We start from the raw sequence: 20,654 nt of genomic DNA, 5'->3' as shown, positions 1-20,654 counted from the left end.
ATAGAATAGATAGCATTTTATCCTTCTATGAAGAGGTCAATAATAATTGTCCTTTGCCAAACAAAAATATTTAAAGCACTAGTTGCTCCAAAACTCACTTGTTAAAAATGAAGATTTTTTTAATTGTCTCTCTGACGGCTCCCCTTGCTTTTGGATGTACAGTGATGGCAATGCTTCCACCATCACCAGATATTGCTCTGTAATTCAAAGTGAATTCCACTAGAAATGTTAACTGTTCTTCTCAGGGAGTATTTCTTAGTTAACTTTATCCCTGGTAGTATTTTTTCAGTAATTATTGAGAGCCACAGAATGTGACTGAGATATGTTTCATCAAGCCCCTGTGTGCTGGAGGAATTAGTTCATCTCCTAGGTGCACATTTCTCTCCACAAGAAAGACAGAACATCAGCACGGTGTGTCCAGGGGCATCAAACTGCAGAGAATGAGAGGGACGAGGAAACAAGCCTGGGTCTTTTTCCTGTGTGACTGATCAATTTTGCAGGACATTGAGAAAAGGGAATTGTATTTTCTACCTCATTTTGTCAAGTAAGAATTCTCATCTAGTGAGAATTCCATCTCTACAGATGGTAGTTTGGTCTTGCCCTGTAAATGAGGATGGATGCAGTAGTTTTTCTCACATATTGCGATTTTGTTGTCCTGAGCCAACCACAAAGTGCTCAGTAAGGACAAAATGAATGCTGTAGCTTAAGACCACACCATTATTCAATTAGATCAATTTGACCAAGATTGTATTTTAAAATAAAATCATTTTGAGTAAAAAACAAATTGTACAGCTTCATTAAGTCCAAACCTGTCAAATTGCTACCAAGCCTCGGTCACTAAACTATACACGGTCTAGTGCATTGTGTCAGATCCTGAAAGGCATGAGAATAATTTCAATTCATAAAACATGGAACATTAATTACATGAAAGCCTAAATGTAATTTTAGGTAACTGCAAAAACTGGCTTATTTTGGAGCACGGCTTTAGTAGGTTGGAGTCTCCAGAAGCCAATTAGTAAAATATTTGCCACCGTGATGAGGGCATAGCTCATGGCGCACGCATCCGATCCCTCACAGCTACCAGTCAGATGTATTCACCAGTGAGGTGGCATGTCCATGTCCTTCCCTGAGCTCCTGCTGCTGTCCAGCTTTCACCAGAGGTCTCTAAAAGCCGTGTCTGTGCAGATAATGTATGCATAAGACTCCTCCTGCTTAAACACTCTTCCAGCATCTGGTCCAGAGCAGGTCCCACCCTTCAGAGGGCAGAAGAGGTGCTGAAGAAGTGCATATTTTCCTATATAGCTATGGGTTGCTTCAAGCTGTAAGAAAGTGGACTTGCAAATTCCACAGCTCTTCTCATGCAAGAAAGATTTGGGAAAGTACTTTGCTGATGATATAAAGTTGATGAGAATTATTTTGAGAATTTCAGACACAGGCTGCACACAGTTTTCCAGGAGGGAGAGGAGTGCCCTGCTCTGTTCTGTTCACCTGAGGTTCTGGGGTGAGCAGGACCTTTTTTTCTCTCTCTTTGCTTTTTAATAAAATAAGAATGTAGCTGATTGCCCCAAAGAGGTCTCTTGAAAACACAATTAGAGCTGAAGACAAAATCTATGAAGCATTCTGCAGCCTGCCTTTACGCCCACAGTTTGCATCAGGCTGTCCTGAGAGTAAAGCTTCCTCGTGTGAGCAGTACTGACTGCCGCAATGGAAAAGAACTGTCAGAGAGTCGTGAGCTGCTTTTCATTAAAAGTGCCTTGTCCTCATCTACTGCAGATGATAATCTCTTGCTTTACACGGCTGCCAAAATCGGCAATATAAATTGTATGGGATCTAACTGTGAGATGTTTCCATCTTGCTTCAACAGCAACTGAGGAGGGAAAAAATGTAAAATTCAGAGGTTAAGCAAAATATGTCATGTTGAGGTATTTCCCCAAAGAAATTGTCTGCTCCCAGAGAAATTGTCTGCTGTTTCTAGGCACATTTATAATGAATAAGAAGTCATTGCTATGTTTACTCAGTACCTTCTGCTAATGACCTTCCTAAGGCATCACAGTGGTTTTCTTCTCCGTCCTGACACTCGTAGCTGTGAAAAGTATTTCAAACACAATCAAGGTACAATGGGGGCTCTGCAACTAGGCTGAGTCATGCTGAGCTCTCACTCAAAGATGTGATATATTGAAGGACAGGGGTTTAGTGACCCACAAAGTGGTGACTAAACATAGCAGTTTTAAGAGAAATGTGCCAAGTGTGTTTTTGAGCTATCAAAATCAATAACAAACAGTTGTAGCATCCAGAATCTGAAATATATTTTGACTGAGCTCAACAGTAAACGTTGCAAAATTGCTGCATTTAATGGAAGGGGGGGGGGAGTAGTAAAAAGGAAGGAAAACTACAAATACCTTCTTTTCCATCGTGTCATGTATAGTCAACAGTTCAAGCTCCTTGATGGTGGAAGAAAAATATTTGTGGATCGTATCCAATATTTTATGGGAAAAAAGTTAATTTTATGCTTGCTTTATCTGGATTCTCTCTTGCAGAAATGGACACAGTCTTGCATATGTTAATAGCAGGTATCTGTCTTACAGCAACCAGGGCACTATTTACTATTTTCTGCATAGTTTAATAATGAATCCAAATTGCTTTTTTTCTACCAATTCTACGTATAAAGTGACCTTCAGCATTGCTATCAGCCTGTTATTTCTCTTTGTCATGATAATTCACTTCCTTATAACAGTCATTTGTCAGGTGGTGGCTTGGTGGTCGTATGTATGACGTCATTTACTTGGACTTCTAGGAGTGACATCATATGTACGGCTGCTAAACTGCTGCATGGGACATCACTTAAACAGTTTTCATCTGAAGAAATCACACCAATCATTTTCAGGCTCTGAACACCACATCCTGATTATTAAGTTGTGAATTATTTATTTCTCTTTAATAAAGAATATTTGTAAATGAGTGAGGAATTCTTTTATTGTATCAACACCATTTACACTTCCATCTGAAGTAACCAGTGGATGGATGGGAAAGGTTTTTAACTTGCAGTAATGAATGCTGAATATTCAAAATTTATCTACACTATAAGTACTAAGCAGGTGGAAATGATTTAGTCTTGGATTTTAATGGTAAAAATACATGTTTTAAAACTTAAGTCCCAATGTAAGTATATATAAACAAAAAAAATGTAATATGAGGTGTGATATATACACCTAGTCTCATGGGACATTCCCAGTCTTTCCCATTAGCATACTGCACATGAAGTTTTCCCCATATGTAGCCAAGCCCAGGCTTCTTCTACCTCCGATAAGAGAATATTGACCCAGATATTTCTTTCTGCCCCATTTGCCCTTTTCTCACCCCTAAGGTAAGGAGTACCGGAATAATAAAGCAAATCAGGACTGTACTAACATCTTTGTCTGACTGAGCCCCAAGAAGGAGTACCTGGCTGGATCATCACCCCACTGAGCTGAGTGGGAAGACTGCCCCTGGCTTCAGGGAGGTCAGGTGCTAGGCCCCAAGCACCGGAGTGGTGGTGGACACGCGATTCTCTTGCACATGGTAGAAAACACTAATATTGCAAACAGAGGTATGATTGCTCACCCTCCAGCAAGCCAGCAGAATTATTTTTTGTTAGTCAGCTGAAATGGTCATCTTGTTTTAAGGTAGAATTAAATACTGTTCAAATTTCCACAGCCAGCTTTTCAAGTCCAGGCAAACAGAAATGAGTAATAACAATCAAAGAGTATATTTGGAGGGCATATCACAGATGAACAATACCAGTAACACATCTATGTATAACCCTGTAATTTGATTTCACACACAAGCTATACAATTACATCAAAGTTGTCTGGAAATATGTGCGCAACTAACTTTGAAAATCTGATTCTTTGTGTTTGATAATAAGTAAAAAGTGAGATAAGAGACAGCTGTAATCTAACAGTAGTATTTCATTCTTTATCTAAGTTGCTTTAGATTTACTGTAGGCCATTAAGTGATTCCCCCGATGAAGTAATTTCCATTGAGTTTTAGTGGCACATTCTTATCTATCTTTTTAATCTGAGTGAATTCCTGGCCCAAATGTGAGCAATAGGAATTTTGCTGGCAATTTAATCTGGGCCATGATTGCTTTGCTCAGAGGTAGTAAGATGGTTACGTGGTTGAGCACTTTAGATAATTTGGGCACACTCCAAAAGGTTCATCCTATCCACCACCACAGGAACTCTCTGCCTCCAAATATTAAAGTATTCTCATTAATCTATACCCAGTAAGAGCCGATTCCTTCAGGAATTGAATTAGTCCCTTACATACAGCAAGTTATGAAACTGACTTTGAAGAGTAAGGTGTCTTCGTTCTGTATTGTATCCCACCCCACAGAATTATCACCCCTCATTACAAACTGTGTCATCTTCACCAGTTAAAAGATACAAATAGAACATTCCTTTTCTGATGACATTTTACTTTTGATTTAAATTTATACGCTTCTGTACTGTGCAATCTTCTGGGAAAAGTCTGTCCTTTTAAAAATGGTGGGTAAAAGATGATCCAAAACAAGTTAAAGGGAGGGAAAGATGTTCCAAAGCACTTTGAAACTACTTGCAATTTCTATCTGTAGCTGAAGTTTGCCAATTATTTCATAGTTATGTTGTGCTTTATTCTGTACAGATAAAACAAGAGAAGCTGCAATGGTATTTATGACCAGCAACCGCAGTCTTTCTGGTCACTTAATCAGTGTGAATTGATCTTGTTTGGTCCAACAGATCTGAAGAACAGATCATCTCCTTCCTAGAAGAAAACAAAAATCAAATAAAAATAATGCTTCGGGGGAAAGAAAATTGGCAATGTTTTCCAAGGATAATCATATGGTTATGCTTTCAAAAAAGAGGTGCCTTCCCAGACTGGCCCCCAATAGCAGAGGAATCATCAAGAACAGAGACAGTGACATGAGAGTCCCCCTAGTTATCTTTGACTATAGCATTATTCCTTTCTTAAATACAAACTGTTTGTAACTAAGGTATTATTCAAAATAAGAATGAAAAAAAAAAAATAAGCATGGGCTATCTATGAATCACTTCAGGGAAGCACTGAAGCCTGTGGCTATACATGGACACAAAGACAGACCCGAGGAAGAATGTCATTTTTTCTTTCCTGCACTACTTGCTGGATTTGGGACATTGCTTGGTTGTTTTTTAAACAATCCTCATGGACACCTGCTAACCCCTTTAATCTTCCCATAAATGAGGGATCCCAGATATGTTTGGCTTTGCTTCTGTATTTTCTGTTCTGGCTTTCTAGATTCTTAATGTTTTCACTTGTATGGCCAGATGAAATACTTCACTGTTTAAATTTATCTATACATGCACATACACACACACAAGTACACATTAAATTGTTATAAAATTGTCTCTACCAGGAAATACCTTCCTTCTTCCACCCAATCCCCCCCCCCCCCTTTTATTTCAAGCTCCTATTTAAGAACAATGAGATAAGCTACCATCAGCGTCTTCCAGCCTTCACATAGTAGCTGTATACAGGTCAAAATTAAAATAACATTATCTTGGATTAAATTGGAAAAATTGGATTGGATTAAATTATGAAAAAATAATTGGTTAGATGAAAGAGCATAAAAAGATTAAACTGAGATGGTTTGGCACAGAAATACCTGTATAAAGTAATGACTTTTTTTTTTCACCGAAGTCAAACATACTGTGTTTTGCTATGTATTTTACAAAGGTGTTTTAGCTGTGCTAATGGAAAAGAAATCAATGTATTAATGAGATACAGTTGCTTTGGATGTGCAATAAAAGTAGGGAAGCAACAATTTAAGAAGTAGGGTGATATTTGAACTTTAAAAACCTGTCATGTTTTTTTGTTTGAACTGTAAATGCCTACTTAAAGATTTCTGTAACAGCATTTGGTGTTAATATGAATCTCACAGACTCAAATGTATATAATCGATATAATCTGAAGCATGCCCCTGAAAGTCCTCAACACATCCGTTCATATGAAGAAAATATCATTAAAAATATTTAGTTACATTATTTACATGACTTGTCTAGGGAAATCCAGGCTTTAAATAAGAAGGATTCACATGAACTTCAAGCCTGTGTGCTTACAGGAGTCCTAAGCTTTGAGGCAGGCTGTAAATGACTCTGTATTTGTTTACAATGGCTTAAGTATAGCTTTGCAGTAAAAAAGTAAAGGGTCACACAAGAAAAGTGCCACAGAAGCATTGATTTTGCTTGGGAAAGCAGAGGAACTAATCCTTTCCCATCACCTTCATGCAGAGAAGTGTCCTTATACAGGATTAAGGCAGAAGAGCATTAACTGGAGCTCCACGCTCTCATTTCCAGCCTGGCTCACAGACCTGGGCTGTGCAAGAGGGACAGATGGAGAAAAGATAACTGACCTCTCTACCTGAGATCTTTGCCTTAGAGGTCTTTCTCTATGCCCTCCAGGCAGCTCAGAGTGGAAACATCCAGAAGAGGCCACTTGATCAAAGAGGACTGTCATTCAGGCTCTCAAATTTAGGAACACTTTGATTAGGTGCTTAATTAAGAACCGAGCTCAGGCTGTGAGGGTTAAACTCTGCCTTGACCTTAACAGCTGAAGGAGCTCAAAGCAAATGACAGAAAATATGGAAAAAAAAAAAAGAAAAAAAAAGAAGCTAGTTTCTAGACTGTGGCACTGAGGTATTTTTGTCTGAGTAGTCTAGAGAGAAATCAGCACCACTGAGAGGAAATACATGGGTGTAACTTTGGGCAGATTCATACAAAGATTTTTTGCAGATCACTAAACTAAATGAAAAGATTTTAAAGACTTTATCAAGAATTTAGTGGTCCTCCCTTTTGCCAGGAAAAAGGGCTTGGTTAAAATCCTGCGTTTACAGTGAGGTGAACTTAGTAAAAATTCAACATTTACTTTGCAAGCACTAGAAGGTCTAACATAATACTAAACACATGTGTAAATAGGTCTTTGAAGAATGCATAATGGATATTTTTTTTTTTATTGTATCCTACTGGTTTATTCACTGTTCCTAACTGTTTTTCCTTTCTGTACAGAGAATGGTTCCAAGTCTTACTGCTACTGTAAATTATACTGATCCTACATTAGAGCCTGTAGTAACTGAAAATTCAGTCATACGACAGAAGATAATAGATTCACAGTTCAAATGCTATGAGAGGATGAACAGAGCACCTCCATATAGGAAAAAAGGTAAAAAAGATTTAAAATTTCTGTTTGTATATTGCCATGTTTGCCTTTATCAATATAAAGAAGCCTTTTGTTATATATATTAACCCATAGTTTTCCTTGGGGTTCAGTTGCTGTCCAGCATGCAGCAGTCAAGTCCACACTAACTTTCCATCCTCTTAGATGCTAAGAAAGAAGAAAGATTAGAATGACCCCAGGGAATGAACAGCTTTTCCTTCCTCCCATGCAGACGATACCTTCATCAACTAGGGGAAGTGCATTTCTGTCTCAGGGCTTTGCTGCTTGAATTTCTGTGTTCCTGCTCAGGGAGTACCACTCTCCAGAATGGTCTGTGTTGTACCTTCCAGCACACTTACGTGAAGACCTGGCTGTGAACTTCTGTGTTTTTCTCTGGGGCAGAGTTGTCCCAGGAGATCAGCAATAGGAGACCAGCACCTATCTGAGACAGCCCAGCAGCTCCTGCACTCCTTTGACTGGCAGCTGGATTTAAGTGATGCCACTGGGGACTGCTGTGATCATAGGAACATGAGCTTAATTCATATATAACTCAGAGTGAAGATAATAGGTGAATAGGGAACGATGCCAACACTACTGAAGTTGTGCTTTCACTGTGGACTTGCTTCTGTGAGTCATGACTGAATTACAGGGCCGTCAGCAGTCCTCCAACATCTATATCTCATAAAGGGTTGGAGGTGAGTAAGGGTCTAAATCTCTTGGCTGTAAGTTTGAAAGGGAGCACGGTATGAAATGGGTAAGTCCCTTAATGCAAAGGGCAACTGTAGGGGTGTCTCCTGAGAAGAAAAGCCCAACATATGAGTTGAAAACATACACTGGGTATGCATTTTTGTCACAAGCAGTTGTGGGGTCTCATACTGAGATGTCCAGGAAAGCCCAGGATCTGGCACAACTTTACAGAGCCAGCCCAGACATGGCTAACTTTCCTCTGTCACGTCTGCAGTCCCCGATGTAGCCAATCTGTAGACCTGCACAAATGTAGTTTAAATGCTTCATCATCCTGGGGCTCAAAGTTGATGGCAATGAACTGCCAGGAGCTGCACGGTATCCCATCCCCAGGAGCCCAGGAGATGGTGTAATACAGGTGAGCTGCAGCAGCATTGCTGTGGCCTTGTGTCAGCAGAGCCAACGTCACGGATTGTGTGCACACATTTATCTTGTCCATTTCAAGGTAGAATTGATTACCTTAAACAACAATGAAGTAATGAAATGTACAGCTCAGGCACACAGAATTGCCTAACCATCCCTCTGGGACAGCACAGCATTCCCACGCTCCCTGTCCATCCAAAAACGCAATAGTTTCAGCCAGTGATTCAACAACATGATGTTCAACTCTACCTTTTCTGGTTTATGACTTAGACCATTTAATTTTCTTCAGGAGTTCAAAAACACATATATGTTATGTATTTTTAATCCATATATTTGTGTGTGCCTATTTATGGATGGATGGATGCATATATATATATATATATCTTGTTTCTGACCCTGAAAGAGAGATTCCACGCTGTATAGATCAATGTCAGTGATTTTTTGTCTTTATAAGGCAAGCCAAAGGATTGAAAATTAAAACTTGAAATCCCTACCAACCCCCTCCTGCACTGTCTTTCAGAAACGAGCTCAAGTTGCAAACGTTTTCTACTCTTCTTTTTCTTTGATGTTATAAAATGAGTCCTAAAAGTCTTTCAAGTTTATCTCAAAGACAGAGAAGAACATGGGAGTGCCTGAAAGATAACAAATTGTTGATACAACAGTTTATTAATGAGGTGAACAAGTAGTGTTTAGCACATCTAACTTGACAATGGCAAAATATCTGTGCATAAAATCTTAGCTAATGTAGAAGTTCTCATAAAAATATGCTTTTTGCCATGCATCTAATCTGGAAAGAATTAATTTGGAATGATTTATGTTTTCCATTTTTAATCCACAGCTATTTTGACTTAAAACGGTAGTTACCAGTGCAAATTTAAAACATCCAGACATCTTTTTACAGCTTTGTAAATCTCCTGTGAATATTATGTTTTCTAAGAAAGTCTAAATAAGAAGGACTATCTGAGGATAATTCCAAGTGCAGCTAGAATTGGTTGACCATATTTTACTAAATGTAAATGGCTATTGGGTACCTTCCATATGGATGTTTCAAAAACAACCTACATGGTCATAGCAGCAATTCTGAAATTCCCTTGGGACCAGTGCAAAAAACGGCAAGATGTCTTCTCACTGTATTTCCATACCTTTTCTGCAACACAAACTGATTTTAAATGGAAAATAACCAAGATTTTTTTTTTTAACAAGTTACTTGAATAAACCCACAACAAGTGAGGAAGTCATATTACTGCAAGCAGTCTCGTAGTGCAATTTCTGTGGACCACGTAACATCTACATAATGGGAATCAAGAGAGAGTAGTATTCTGCCTCCCTAGTTTGGCAGGAAAGACTTTTTTTTTCTCATCCACTTTGCCTTTTCTGGGTCAATCCTTGTAGGGGATACAGCCCCAACAACGCTACTTTTACAGAAGGGAATTTACAGGTACCTGTCTGTTGCAAATGTTGAGAATCAAGAACAGGAATGTGTAGGATCAGATCCTACACTCAAAGTTCAGTTCAACCAGCTTTAGCAAAAAACAAGTACACTTTAGCACCTGAATGCCATTCAAAGCATAGCAATAGCAAGGGTTTTTACTGCAAAAGCTCTTTATTGTCTGCAGATGGCAATATTCCTTGGGAGGCTAGAACAGAATGGGATAAGGAACAAATCTGTTGAATTGACTATTGAATTCCTTTAAATGTCCAGGTCTGTTCTGCAACCGAACCTGGGATGGCTGGCTGTGCTGGGACGACACACCTGCTGGCAGAATCACTGCTCAGAACTGTCCAGATTACTTTCCAGACTTTGACCCAACTGGTACAGTATTTCTTTTTATCATCTTATCTTTCAGAGGAACATTCATGCCATTGAGTGGAAGCATGTTTCCATATGCATTTTTGCATCATTGTGAAATTTCAGAGAGTTTGACTGAGATGAAAATACATTACGTCTTTGGATTGCCTAATTTATATAGTTTTATTTTACAGTATTTTATATGCATTTCTATGTATGTAATTTTGACTGCTGTACATATGGAACCCATTTTATTAAAATATGGAAGTATTAACTACTTATTTATGATTTCAAAACATTTTTAACACCTCATTCTGACTTTTTCTAATGAAGAGAAAATGCTGAAAGTAAGTACTCATAAGCATGAAACACCTATCAGAATCTTCTGTTTTTATTGCAAAATATCATTTTATGGAAGAAGATAAGCAGAAGTGATGTTCTTTCAGTCTCAAAGTTTCAGTTGTTCATTGAATTCTTCATACAAATACTAGCAGTCGTGTAGACTACGAAAAGAAGTAAATCAAGAATCTTTAAAAAGACAAATGAAAGGAAAAAACGAGACAAATATTGCTGAACAGATATGAGGAAATATTAGATAGAAGTAAAACTCCAGGGAGGGTATTGCTTGAAGAAAAACACCGTTGTGTGTTCCATTCTCAGGATATATTGCTTATAGGCAGTGGTTGATGCCACGATGTCCTCAATCATCTGTAAACACAGCACACCAACTGCAGTTAAAAAATATGAAACTAAACATTTTGAACAAGGTTGAAACAAAATTTATGTGTTGAATTGGAAAGTAAAGAACATACTATTGCATAGCTGTAAGTTACCAAGTACCATTAGCTAAAACTATTTTTGTTGAGATTATCTATTTAGAAACAGAGGCGTTTCCAGGTAGGATCAGTATGTATCTCACTAAATCCTATTTGCAATAACAAACAGATTTATTGATATTCCTGTTTTTTTTCTAAATCAAGCTATCCACAGTTAGAGAATTCACCCTGGAAGTGGGAAACTTGCAGTATCAGCCCCAGATTGAGAGGATTCAAACCTGCATCCTAACTTGGATGAAGGAACCTCCCCCTTTCCAGTGGACAACTGCTTCAACCATTAGGCTATTTGTACAAAAGATACCAGGAGAGCACTGTAAAAGAACTGACCAAACTTGGTTCAGTTCTCAAAAAGAAGTGCCTGCATTCAGAGAGTTCAAGGCTCTGGATCCTGAGGTTACACATGCTTTTTCCTATGTTCATAGCAGGGGTGCCTCTTGGATGGGGTCAGTACTTTCTGTTTCAGCCCCCATTTTGTTCACGATACTATCCCCAAGTGGCTACTAGCTTTGATGAATAGAACAATTTACAAGTTTTCTGCTTTCCCTGCTTCCATGTTTTCCTTAGGGAACAAAAAAAAAAAAAAAAAAAAGCAATACCAACAGCACTGGTTCATGTATACTCCATACATTCCTGCAAAAGCAGGTGGTGGACAGCTCTGTAATCACAGAAGTCTCCTCACCACTCCCAGGTCCTCATCCCACAATGAGAAGGGGTGATTATGGAGCCACTCTCCAGCCACTTATTCTCGGCTTTTCTGGTTGCCCACTTGTCTCCAGCGACTTGTTCTGAACTAATCACTCCATTCCAACAGCACTCTTCAAAGTAACACTTAAGCCATCCATGGAGAAGCACCTCTCTCAATCATTAATGCTTATTTATGTTGAAATCTGTGACTTGTTGGGGTGACTGAAAATGGCTCCTTAGTGTACAAATGTATGCTGCAGTCTTGCCTGTGACAACAGGTACATACTGTGTTTTTTCCTTCTGCTGTGGTTTAAAGTTTGCAGATTTTTTTTTTTTTTTAAGTGTTCCTGTTATCTGTATGAAGCCACAGGGGATAAAAAGCCTTGTCCAGCAATTTCCTCCTGTTCTCACTGCTGTCCTGTGTAGGAGCAATACCTGTGGTCTCCCACACTCAGCGTTTCCCCCACACACACTTTCCTCTGATCCTTTGTGGCACCTCTGTCTGTCTCTTGGCTGGTATTTCTGTGTCTCAGACAGCTCCTGGTTCAGCCAGAGCTGCTTTCCTGGAATATCTTTTGAGTACCCCAGGAAACAGCTGCAGCATAAAACCAGCACGGAGCCTGCCTTTGCCATACAGGTGGCTGATCGTCACACCAGGGCTTAATAAAGCAAGAGGGAGACGAGAAACTGTAGGGGTGACGAGAAATCTTTCAGCTGCTAATGGAAGTGGCTGCCACTTGGAAGTGGCCAAAAGTGCAGGTTCAACTGTCCTGAGAAAAGTCTACCAAGTTTGTTCACAAGTCATTATTTCGTTCAGTAACCTCTGCATGTTAAACATAATGCAGCCAGATTTTCTGCTGAGAAGCAGAAAATTCATCCTAAGGAACAATGATTTTACAAGTCGAAAACCTCAGTGCCTGTCAGGCTTCCTTCTCATTAAGGCCCTATAATATCAAACCACCTCAGCATATATTTTAGGTATGCAAGTAAACTCATGGACTTCTGAAACAAGTACTTTACACCATGCTTCTTTGGGCTGCACTGAGACCTGCAGAACTGCTGCCTATCAGCTCCCTGATGTCTACTTCTTCTCTTTGGGTCCAGGTATAGCTTCAAGTCCTGGAACAAAATACCACTCAGCTTTCTTTTTGTGCTTTGAATCTTAAGCCATTCATACTGGAAAAGTCAAACATTATCTGGCAGCATAGGATCACATCTTCCTCCCATCTGCATCTGTGGGTGCTGCATAACATCTCGCTGTATGTGAACCCTCAACATTCAGTATCCAAGCCAAGAGTGTGTGTTAAAGTCTGTTAGAAAATAAATCAGATGAAATCATTTTCTGGAGAAAATGACTCAGAAGCACAATGAAAGGGAAAGAAAGAACCAACATGCTCAGTGCTCAGTTAGTTTTCTCTGACTTCACAACTAATTCAACCAAATGTAACTCTACTTATTTCATTGAATTTAAAACCGTTCATACTAGGCAGAAATCCGTGTGTTGAGGTAAGAAAGACCATGATAACCTAGTCTGCTCCATTAGCTGGGGCTTCCTACATTTCTTTTCCCACCCAATGAAGCTCTATCTTGTTAAAGTGAGTACCTTAAAGCTAACAAACAGAAATCTCTCTCTACACGCTGTGACAACTGTGTCCTTTTCGATAAACAACTTGCCTCTTGCAGCAATCTCTTTCTTACAACGAGCATTGTGTGCAATGTGGAAATGCATAAAAACAAATCAACTTTTTGGGAAAGCATACTGAGATGTACTGGTTTAACTCCAGTGACAGCAAGAAATTCATTGTCTCATCCACTCCTGACTGAGGCTCTGAGAAGGGCTGAGCTTTGTACTCCCATATTCAGGCAACGTGCACAGTTTCCCTTGAATGGTATTTATATTCATGTTTTATTCAAGTGAATCTCTTGTGTAATCCATTTGAAATGGTTCCAGGTCATGCTGAAATTGATAGGAATTGAATTTGATAGAAATATATAGTATGTAATTCATGCTGGTAATACTCTTGCTAATAAAATAGAAGGGAAATAAGTTGTGGATGTAAATGGCCTTCCATCATGGCAGGTGGACTGGGGCCACTGCGAGGGGCAGACCATTGCCCTGTGCCGAGTACAGCCTGTGGGGCTTGTGGCAGGGCACTGACATGTTGCCACCGTCCTGTATTTGGTCAGGATGAATTTGGCACAGCCACATACAGCAATGCAGCTGAATGTACAAGTTGTGTTGTGACAGCCTTACCCTATGACCACAGGGGACTGGACTTATGGGCACAGGCACATCGAGCTCACAGCGGGCAAAATGCACAAAGCATTCAGCTGAGTAGGCCGCCACGCCGACGGAAGAAGTCATTGCAGATGAGAAACCATGGCCATAAACCACAAAGCAGAGAGAGAGAGACCTTCTGGGTCTCAGCAGCTGCTGAAGCTCCAAGCAGGCAGGGAGGCCACTTCTACGGGCATCCCGTAATTCAAGCAGCTTCCCAACCCCTGTCTCCCCTCCTTCGTGCCCAATCCATCATTTGCCCCTTACCACCCGGTGGCATGCCTCAATGTGGCGATGTCCCTGTGAGCAAGGAGCAGCAGCAGGAGTCCCCAGGAGCTGCCCGAGCACCCTGAGAGGCATAGGGAGGGGATAGCCCTTCTCTTGCTGCCACTAAATCTCATTTTGTCAACTCCACCTAAAAAGCCAGCTCTGGATTTCTGCTGGCTCTGTTTTTTTGTCTTGAAGTAATATAGACAAGGATAGATAAAACAAATCTGAATTCTATGGCTGCTTCTTTTGCTTCCTGCCCGTCTGTGTATTTCTGTCATGCTCCATATGTCAATCTCAACAGCTACATTTTAAACATCATTTCTTATCCCCCCAGTGCACAACTTGACTTTATTCTACTGACTCCAATTCTGCAGAATAAGGCATTTTGATGATAGTAAGAATTCTTTACTTACTAGGATGCTGGAACTGAACTTTTTTAGGGTCTCTGTTGTATTATATCAGATGATTTTTTCATTTCTGAAAAAAAATCTTCTGAAATATTTCACTGAGGAAGTAAATCAGATGTGTTATAGAAGTATCAGCTATTCTCTCATCTGCAAAACTAAGTACTGTACAGGTCAATCCAAACAATGGCAAATAATCCAGTGTCTGGTATGTGCTGAGCATGCACTGCAACAGAGGAAAACTTCTTTTTACTTCCAGTGTATAACTCAGCAATTAAAAAATTGGTGTTCACTCTTTTAACATCTGCTAGCCATAGGCTTTGGCTAATTGTAAAAAAACAGACAAACAAACAAGCAAAATGATTGTGAGTACTCATGTTTGTTCCAAAGTTATTGGGTTAAGATATTTGTTACATATAATTGACCTATTTGTTTTTATGAAAATAAGATTCATAAAAGCACCATTGGTAGCACAAGCAATGACATATACAAAACAATTAATAGGGGTTAATATTTTTAGACACCTCACCACTCCAATGAAACTTCTATTGTGGGTAAGGTTTCTCTCATCCAGTTTTCCCAGACAACTCCTGAAGTGTCTGTCTTTCTCAGCTAACTACAGCAAGCCTGTATAACTTTATAGCTAAAGTTAGGTGAAATGAATCCAACACAATGCCACCATTCTTCCACTCTGAATAATGTGATACCCTGATGGTGTGCTATCCAGGCTGACAGGGTACAGACAGAGCCCAAAAAATTATTTAAAGAGTATTTCAATAATTTTAAAGCACATACTTCCATTTTGCCTTACTAGTATTATCTTACCCATCCTTACACTCTTGGCTATTTCTTCAGAGCTTTTTACAGATGGTTCTGGTCAGCATAAAAAACATGTGCCCAAGTTCCTAATCACAAACCTGCCACCACAGAAGAACTTGCAGTAGAACAGTGGTTGAGTTACATACTCACTGCTTCATTTCTCTATACTATAAAACCATAGAAATGTACCAGTGTGAGTCACTGGATTGGACAGTACAGAGGCTTATAGTGCACAAGGTCAAGCATCTATTTTATCATAAGAGAAACACATATGAAGCTTCTTCAAAAGCCAGTCTGTTGACAACTCATCACACTTCAGGGGCACCACAGTTGATGGACACCCAGGTACCTAAATGGATCCTCTTTATTTGTGATCTACCAAGAAGAGAGAACAGTAAAATGAAAAAATGTCCCTTGTATCATAAACTTTAGCCCACACCATTTTTCCAATCTAACTAGCATCTCATAATTAAATATTTCAAAAAGACATACCATATTTAGTGGGTATGTCACAATTGCATATTCTGACAACAGGACCCCATGATCTAGGATTCTGATCCCCCAGTCCCTTTTTCGGACATTACAGCAAGAAATCAGTGGGCCATAGCAACTTCCAGACTAAGATTAGTTGTGTTTGTCTGGCTTCAAGGAAAGGCATGAGGCAACAGATTTGCCTCTGGCTTACAAAGGTCACATTATACTTAGGCAGAGTGCCTACCTAGGCATTAAAGTACAGAGATGATGGATGGTATTACCATTATGCTTTATAGTATATTAACAAAAGCCACGTACTCTGCACAGTGTATGGGATAGTAGGCATGATGTTTGTACACTGTGTTCCATGGTAGAGTAACGATTAATCTTTTATCTATGACTGAAAACTTTTTCCAGCTTTAGATAATATCTGGCAAAGAGTACAATGGGAACATTGCTACACAGGCAGTCGGAGATTATCTCCAAGCTGCAGTGATGGAAGGCTGAGATAGCATGTACTGTTCCTCTTTGTATTGTTGATGCACATATTGATTTTCAGCAGGTCCCCCAAAACAATGATTTGAAACTCACAGTAATTTCAAAAGTATGCTGTGTTCTGGAGGATTGTCTTCTTTTTGCAACGGTACTATGCAAAGTGTATTTCTAGTCAGAGGAAGATAGCTTGTTCTGTACGATCCTTACCTTGCCAGTATGATCAAATGCTCTTCTTAGCATGTAAAAAGGGAATATGAATCTTCCAAATTACTAGAACCATTAATTATCAGAACTGATTAAGAAAAATAAATGCAGATGTTCAACACAAACAGTGAAAATGTGTAAGTTCAAATGGTAGTAGGCTCTTTAAAAGTAAATTGACTGGAAATGCTGATAACCTATATATAGGGCCAATATCTATAAAACTACAGTAGACAAAGGGTTGTCAAGAAAGAATTTTTAGAATGTCAAAAAGTCAGACTTGAAACACTGTGCTTTTCATAAATAAACAGTTGTGTCACTATCTACGAGAACATCAAATAATTTATGATCTTATCCATTTCCCACTTTTGTTACTCAAACAAGTTTTCCACTGACTCCCCCATGGCCAGCGCTTGAGGGAAGGCCAGAGGAATTAGTCCAAGACTTGACAGGTGATTAGAAGTGACTGTTTGTGGCTCCACGTCCAGGATTTCCCAGACAGAAATGCAAATGTGGACAGGAGGATGCCTGCACGGCATACATCTGTGGTTCCAGACATCCCTCCAAGTTATCCTGATGGTGCTGCGATCACAAAAAAAGGACGCGTGCAAAGAAGCATGAAGCTGTTGCACGTTGGCGAGGATGTCAGAGCCACCTGTGGTGCAGAGACACACGTAGAGGAGCTAAATGCACATCAGATTATTTAAACAGAGAGCCTGTTTCTCTCTCTGCAGCCTCAAAGGGAAATAAGCAGTGTTCCTGATCACCACTGGCATGGAGCTTGGGCAGCACACTTCCACCAGTCTGTGCAAACGCACTGCTGATGTCGGGGCTATCACCATCTCCAGCACCTGGGCTCCAGTTCATGCACGGCTTGCTACTCTTTTACTACACATTGTCTTTAACTAGTTATTCAATTATTCCCCTTAATATGTGAAACACTGCTGCAGGACTCAGTCTATTAGTGTCTGTGTAGGGATACCAGCATCTTACTGAGAGTGTCAGGTCTGAACAGTTTTCAATAGCCTCTTTAAATGAATTATTAACACAGAAATAATTGCATCTGAATGAAAGTTGGATATATATACTCTAGTGCATTCATTCAAGACAACAGGAGACACATAAATGACGAATTTTGTGTCAGATAAATCTGTGAGAGACAAAAATGAAACAGAAAAATGTGTATTAATCACACAACTTGAAAACCCTTTGGGTTTCGTTACGCAGGCAATTTATTTCTAAACATTAATTCTTTTTAATGTTTTTTAAAATGTGTAACATGCTAAAATAACTCTAATTGTGCTTTATTATCAGAAAGAGCTTCAAAATATTGCGATGAAACTGGAAACTGGTTCCGCCATCCTGAGAGCAACCGCACTTGGTCCAACTACACCCTGTGCAACTCTTTCACCTCTGAAAAACTGAAGGTATGCTACAGTTAAAAACACAGTGATTGTCTGGGAATGGCTTTAGGCTGGGCTAGCAGCAAGGCACATATGAATAGGTCAGGATTGTCTTAATGATTTAGCTTTATTTGTTGCGCAAGAATTGAATAGCAATGTCCTCCTGATTTTAACCTATTAAAATTATCTGATGAATTCTCAAACCTAAATATAGGTTTGCTACAGTCTGGATAATTTAGTAGCAATTCATGTGATCAGTTTTGCTGTATTTTTCAAATGTATTTTTTCATTCCTGTGATTTTTTTTCCTGATTGTCCAACAGCTGTAAAATGATCCTTTAAAATTTCAGTTTTGCTTTCTGTAAAAAGTATCTTCCAAGCTGTAGATATCATCTCTGCAGGGCTGGAAATCCTAAGATATGTTAAGATTATTTTTCATAACCAAAGAACATCGCTCTATATTCACTCCCTTTGAAAAGAAATATTTATGAAGGTACCATCATGCCAGAAAATCCTACAAGTCTGAACACATTTTACTTTAATCGTTTGATTGAAGTCAATGTGACTATTTACACTAATAAACTAAGCATTTGCATCAATATTTCCAAAATTGAGTTGCTAAGCTGAAAAAGGAGAACAAAGTCTAAAAGCACCAAAAGAAACAAGGAGAGAGAAATCTGAGAAAGCTTTAAAAAAAGAAGTTAGAGAAGCTCATGAAAATAAACATATTTCTCAAATGTGAGTGGAGCTCCAGGAAAATCTGATTACAGATTTGTGACAGAATAATTTGTGACTATTTGGAATTGTGGAAGGAAAAGAGTCAGAAAGTGATTTGATTTGGGGTTTGTCTTGGAGAATCTTTTTTTACGCAGCCAAAAGTCAGTATGTGGTTATATTTAGTAATGATCCAGCATAAAGGGCCTTGGAAAAGTCTACTGGACTAGGCAGGAGGTGAATTCTAAAAGTTTTTACAGCATGAGGAATCATCTTGGTAAAATGGGGCTCACCTATGTGTCAGACAGAGTATTTGTAAAAAATTCAGCTCACAGAAGCATTAAATGGAAGCACCATAAAAATATAATTTTTCCAGATGTTGGCCCATGTAAGGAGGCAAAAAATGTAGTTCTGTTGCCTATTATCCATGCCTTCCAGAAGAAGAATTTTGAATATCATTCAAGCGAAGTGCAGATAGAGCACAAAGGAAAATTATATGTACCTTGAGATTCTTCTGAAACAAAAAAAATAATAATAATAATGGAAAATGCAGAAAGAATCTATCTTTACAGAAATGCCAAGTTGGATTATGACCTTTAGTCCAAGTCTTCAAAAACCAGGAGTATGCTTCATTTCTAGAGTATTTTCATGCACTTATAGATAGTTTAATTAACTGAGTATGAGGTATCTCTATCAGAAGATTCTCTTTCCTCAAGACAAGAATTCTAGAGAGACAGGGGGAAGATCAATTACGTGTTTCAGTTTCAAGTATTCTAAGCCCAGGATGAAAAAAACGTGTATAAACTAAAAATTTGGTGAATCAGTATAAGTCCTATATATCAGAAAGAACATCAAAGGTTGCCATTTCAAGGAGTGTACAGGTTAATAAAATAGTTGCTTGTTTGAAATTAACTGAAAATACCAACATGCTATACTTCCGAGATGGATTACAGAGGCAGAAATAAAACAAAACATTTATGAACAGTTCTGTAAATTGAATTCAGGCTTTAAAATTATATCAATCTAATATCATATAGCGACCACTTAGTATGCAGTGGAAGAAATGTCACATGCACTCTCCCACTACTCTGTATTCAGAAATCTGTCTCATCTCTGCTCTCCGATCTGCCTTCTCTGGGGTTTTGTGGACACTAGCAATGTTGTGGTTAGTCATTGTGGAGGGAAAGTAGGAGACCTAGAGCTTTTTCAGTTAATATGCATGGATTCCCATAAATCTTGGTGAGTGATACTTTGTTGTAAATAAGAACTAGGCCACCATATCACTTAGGTTAATGAAAGCAGGAGCTGATTCCAAAGTTGTGCAATGGCTGAAGAATAAGCTAGATAAAAAGATGTGCACTTGTGCTAAGTAGAATAGCTTTGTTTTCTGAATTTTATTCATATCTGTTTTCAACCGCAACTTTAAGCTGCCTTGGAAATGAAAAAAAAAAAAAAAAAAAGCTATCAGCAAAACTTAGGACTACAGAAATCAATTAGAAGCTTGCCAGATATTAACTGAGTATGCCTGAAATAAAAGAGTTGTATGAAACATTCCTTATCCCTTTGTTCTTCTTCCTTTGCCAAAAACACACAAAAGATGCAAAGAGGTAGTAACAAAGAAACAATGTGCAAAATGCTGCACTAGTACTTGCAAACTGTTCATGGAGGAGGGTGATCTTAAAAAATTCATCTAATTGTTGAAAAAGGAAAATCACTCTTGCATAACAAAAGAAAAATGAATGAAATAGAAGATAAATCCAAGAGAGGAACCTTCTATCTAGTCTTTTTTTCAGGACAGGCTGATAGTATATTAGTGCTTTCAGAAAAAAAAGGGACTGGTGGATCTTGGCATGCCATTAGCCTCCTGCAGTATTCCGACAGCTGGATGATGCTTAACAGCTTGGCTGAGACCAAAGTATGACATTTAAATACCACAGCATTCTGCAGCCAAGGCGCTGTCCTGTGATTTTGCTTC

At 38.9% G+C, this 20,654-nt stretch overlaps 1 protein-coding gene and 1 long non-coding RNA gene across 4 annotated transcripts in view; one reads left to right on the top strand and one right to left on the bottom strand.

Moving 5' to 3' along the window:
* Positions 1-20,654, top strand: part of CALCR (calcitonin receptor) — a 176,747-nt gene that overhangs the window by 101,177 nt on the left and 54,916 nt on the right. For all 3 annotated transcript variants that reach the window (XM_040549591.1, XM_040549592.1, XM_040549593.1), the window contains exons 3-5: positions 7,059-7,212; positions 10,016-10,126; positions 17,878-17,990. In XM_040549591.1, the coding sequence (XP_040405525.1) occupies positions 7,059-7,212; positions 10,016-10,126; positions 17,878-17,990 (378 nt within the window). The remainder of the gene's footprint in view (positions 1-7,058; positions 7,213-10,015; positions 10,127-17,877; positions 17,991-20,654) is intronic.
* LOC121066187 lies at positions 835-6,534 on the bottom strand. Its single transcript, XR_005817562.1, has 3 exons — positions 6,407-6,534; positions 2,400-4,782; positions 835-1,867 (listed from the first exon to the last, which is right to left on the bottom strand). It is a non-coding gene; the product is annotated as an uncharacterized LOC121066187 (long non-coding RNA).

Source organism: Cygnus olor, chromosome 2, assembly GCF_009769625.2.
Source record: "Cygnus olor isolate bCygOlo1 chromosome 2, bCygOlo1.pri.v2, whole genome shotgun sequence".
In the NCBI taxonomy this organism is placed as follows: domain Eukaryota; kingdom Metazoa; phylum Chordata; class Aves; order Anseriformes; family Anatidae; genus Cygnus; species Cygnus olor.
This window is presented reverse-complemented; position numbering and strand designations above follow the sequence as displayed.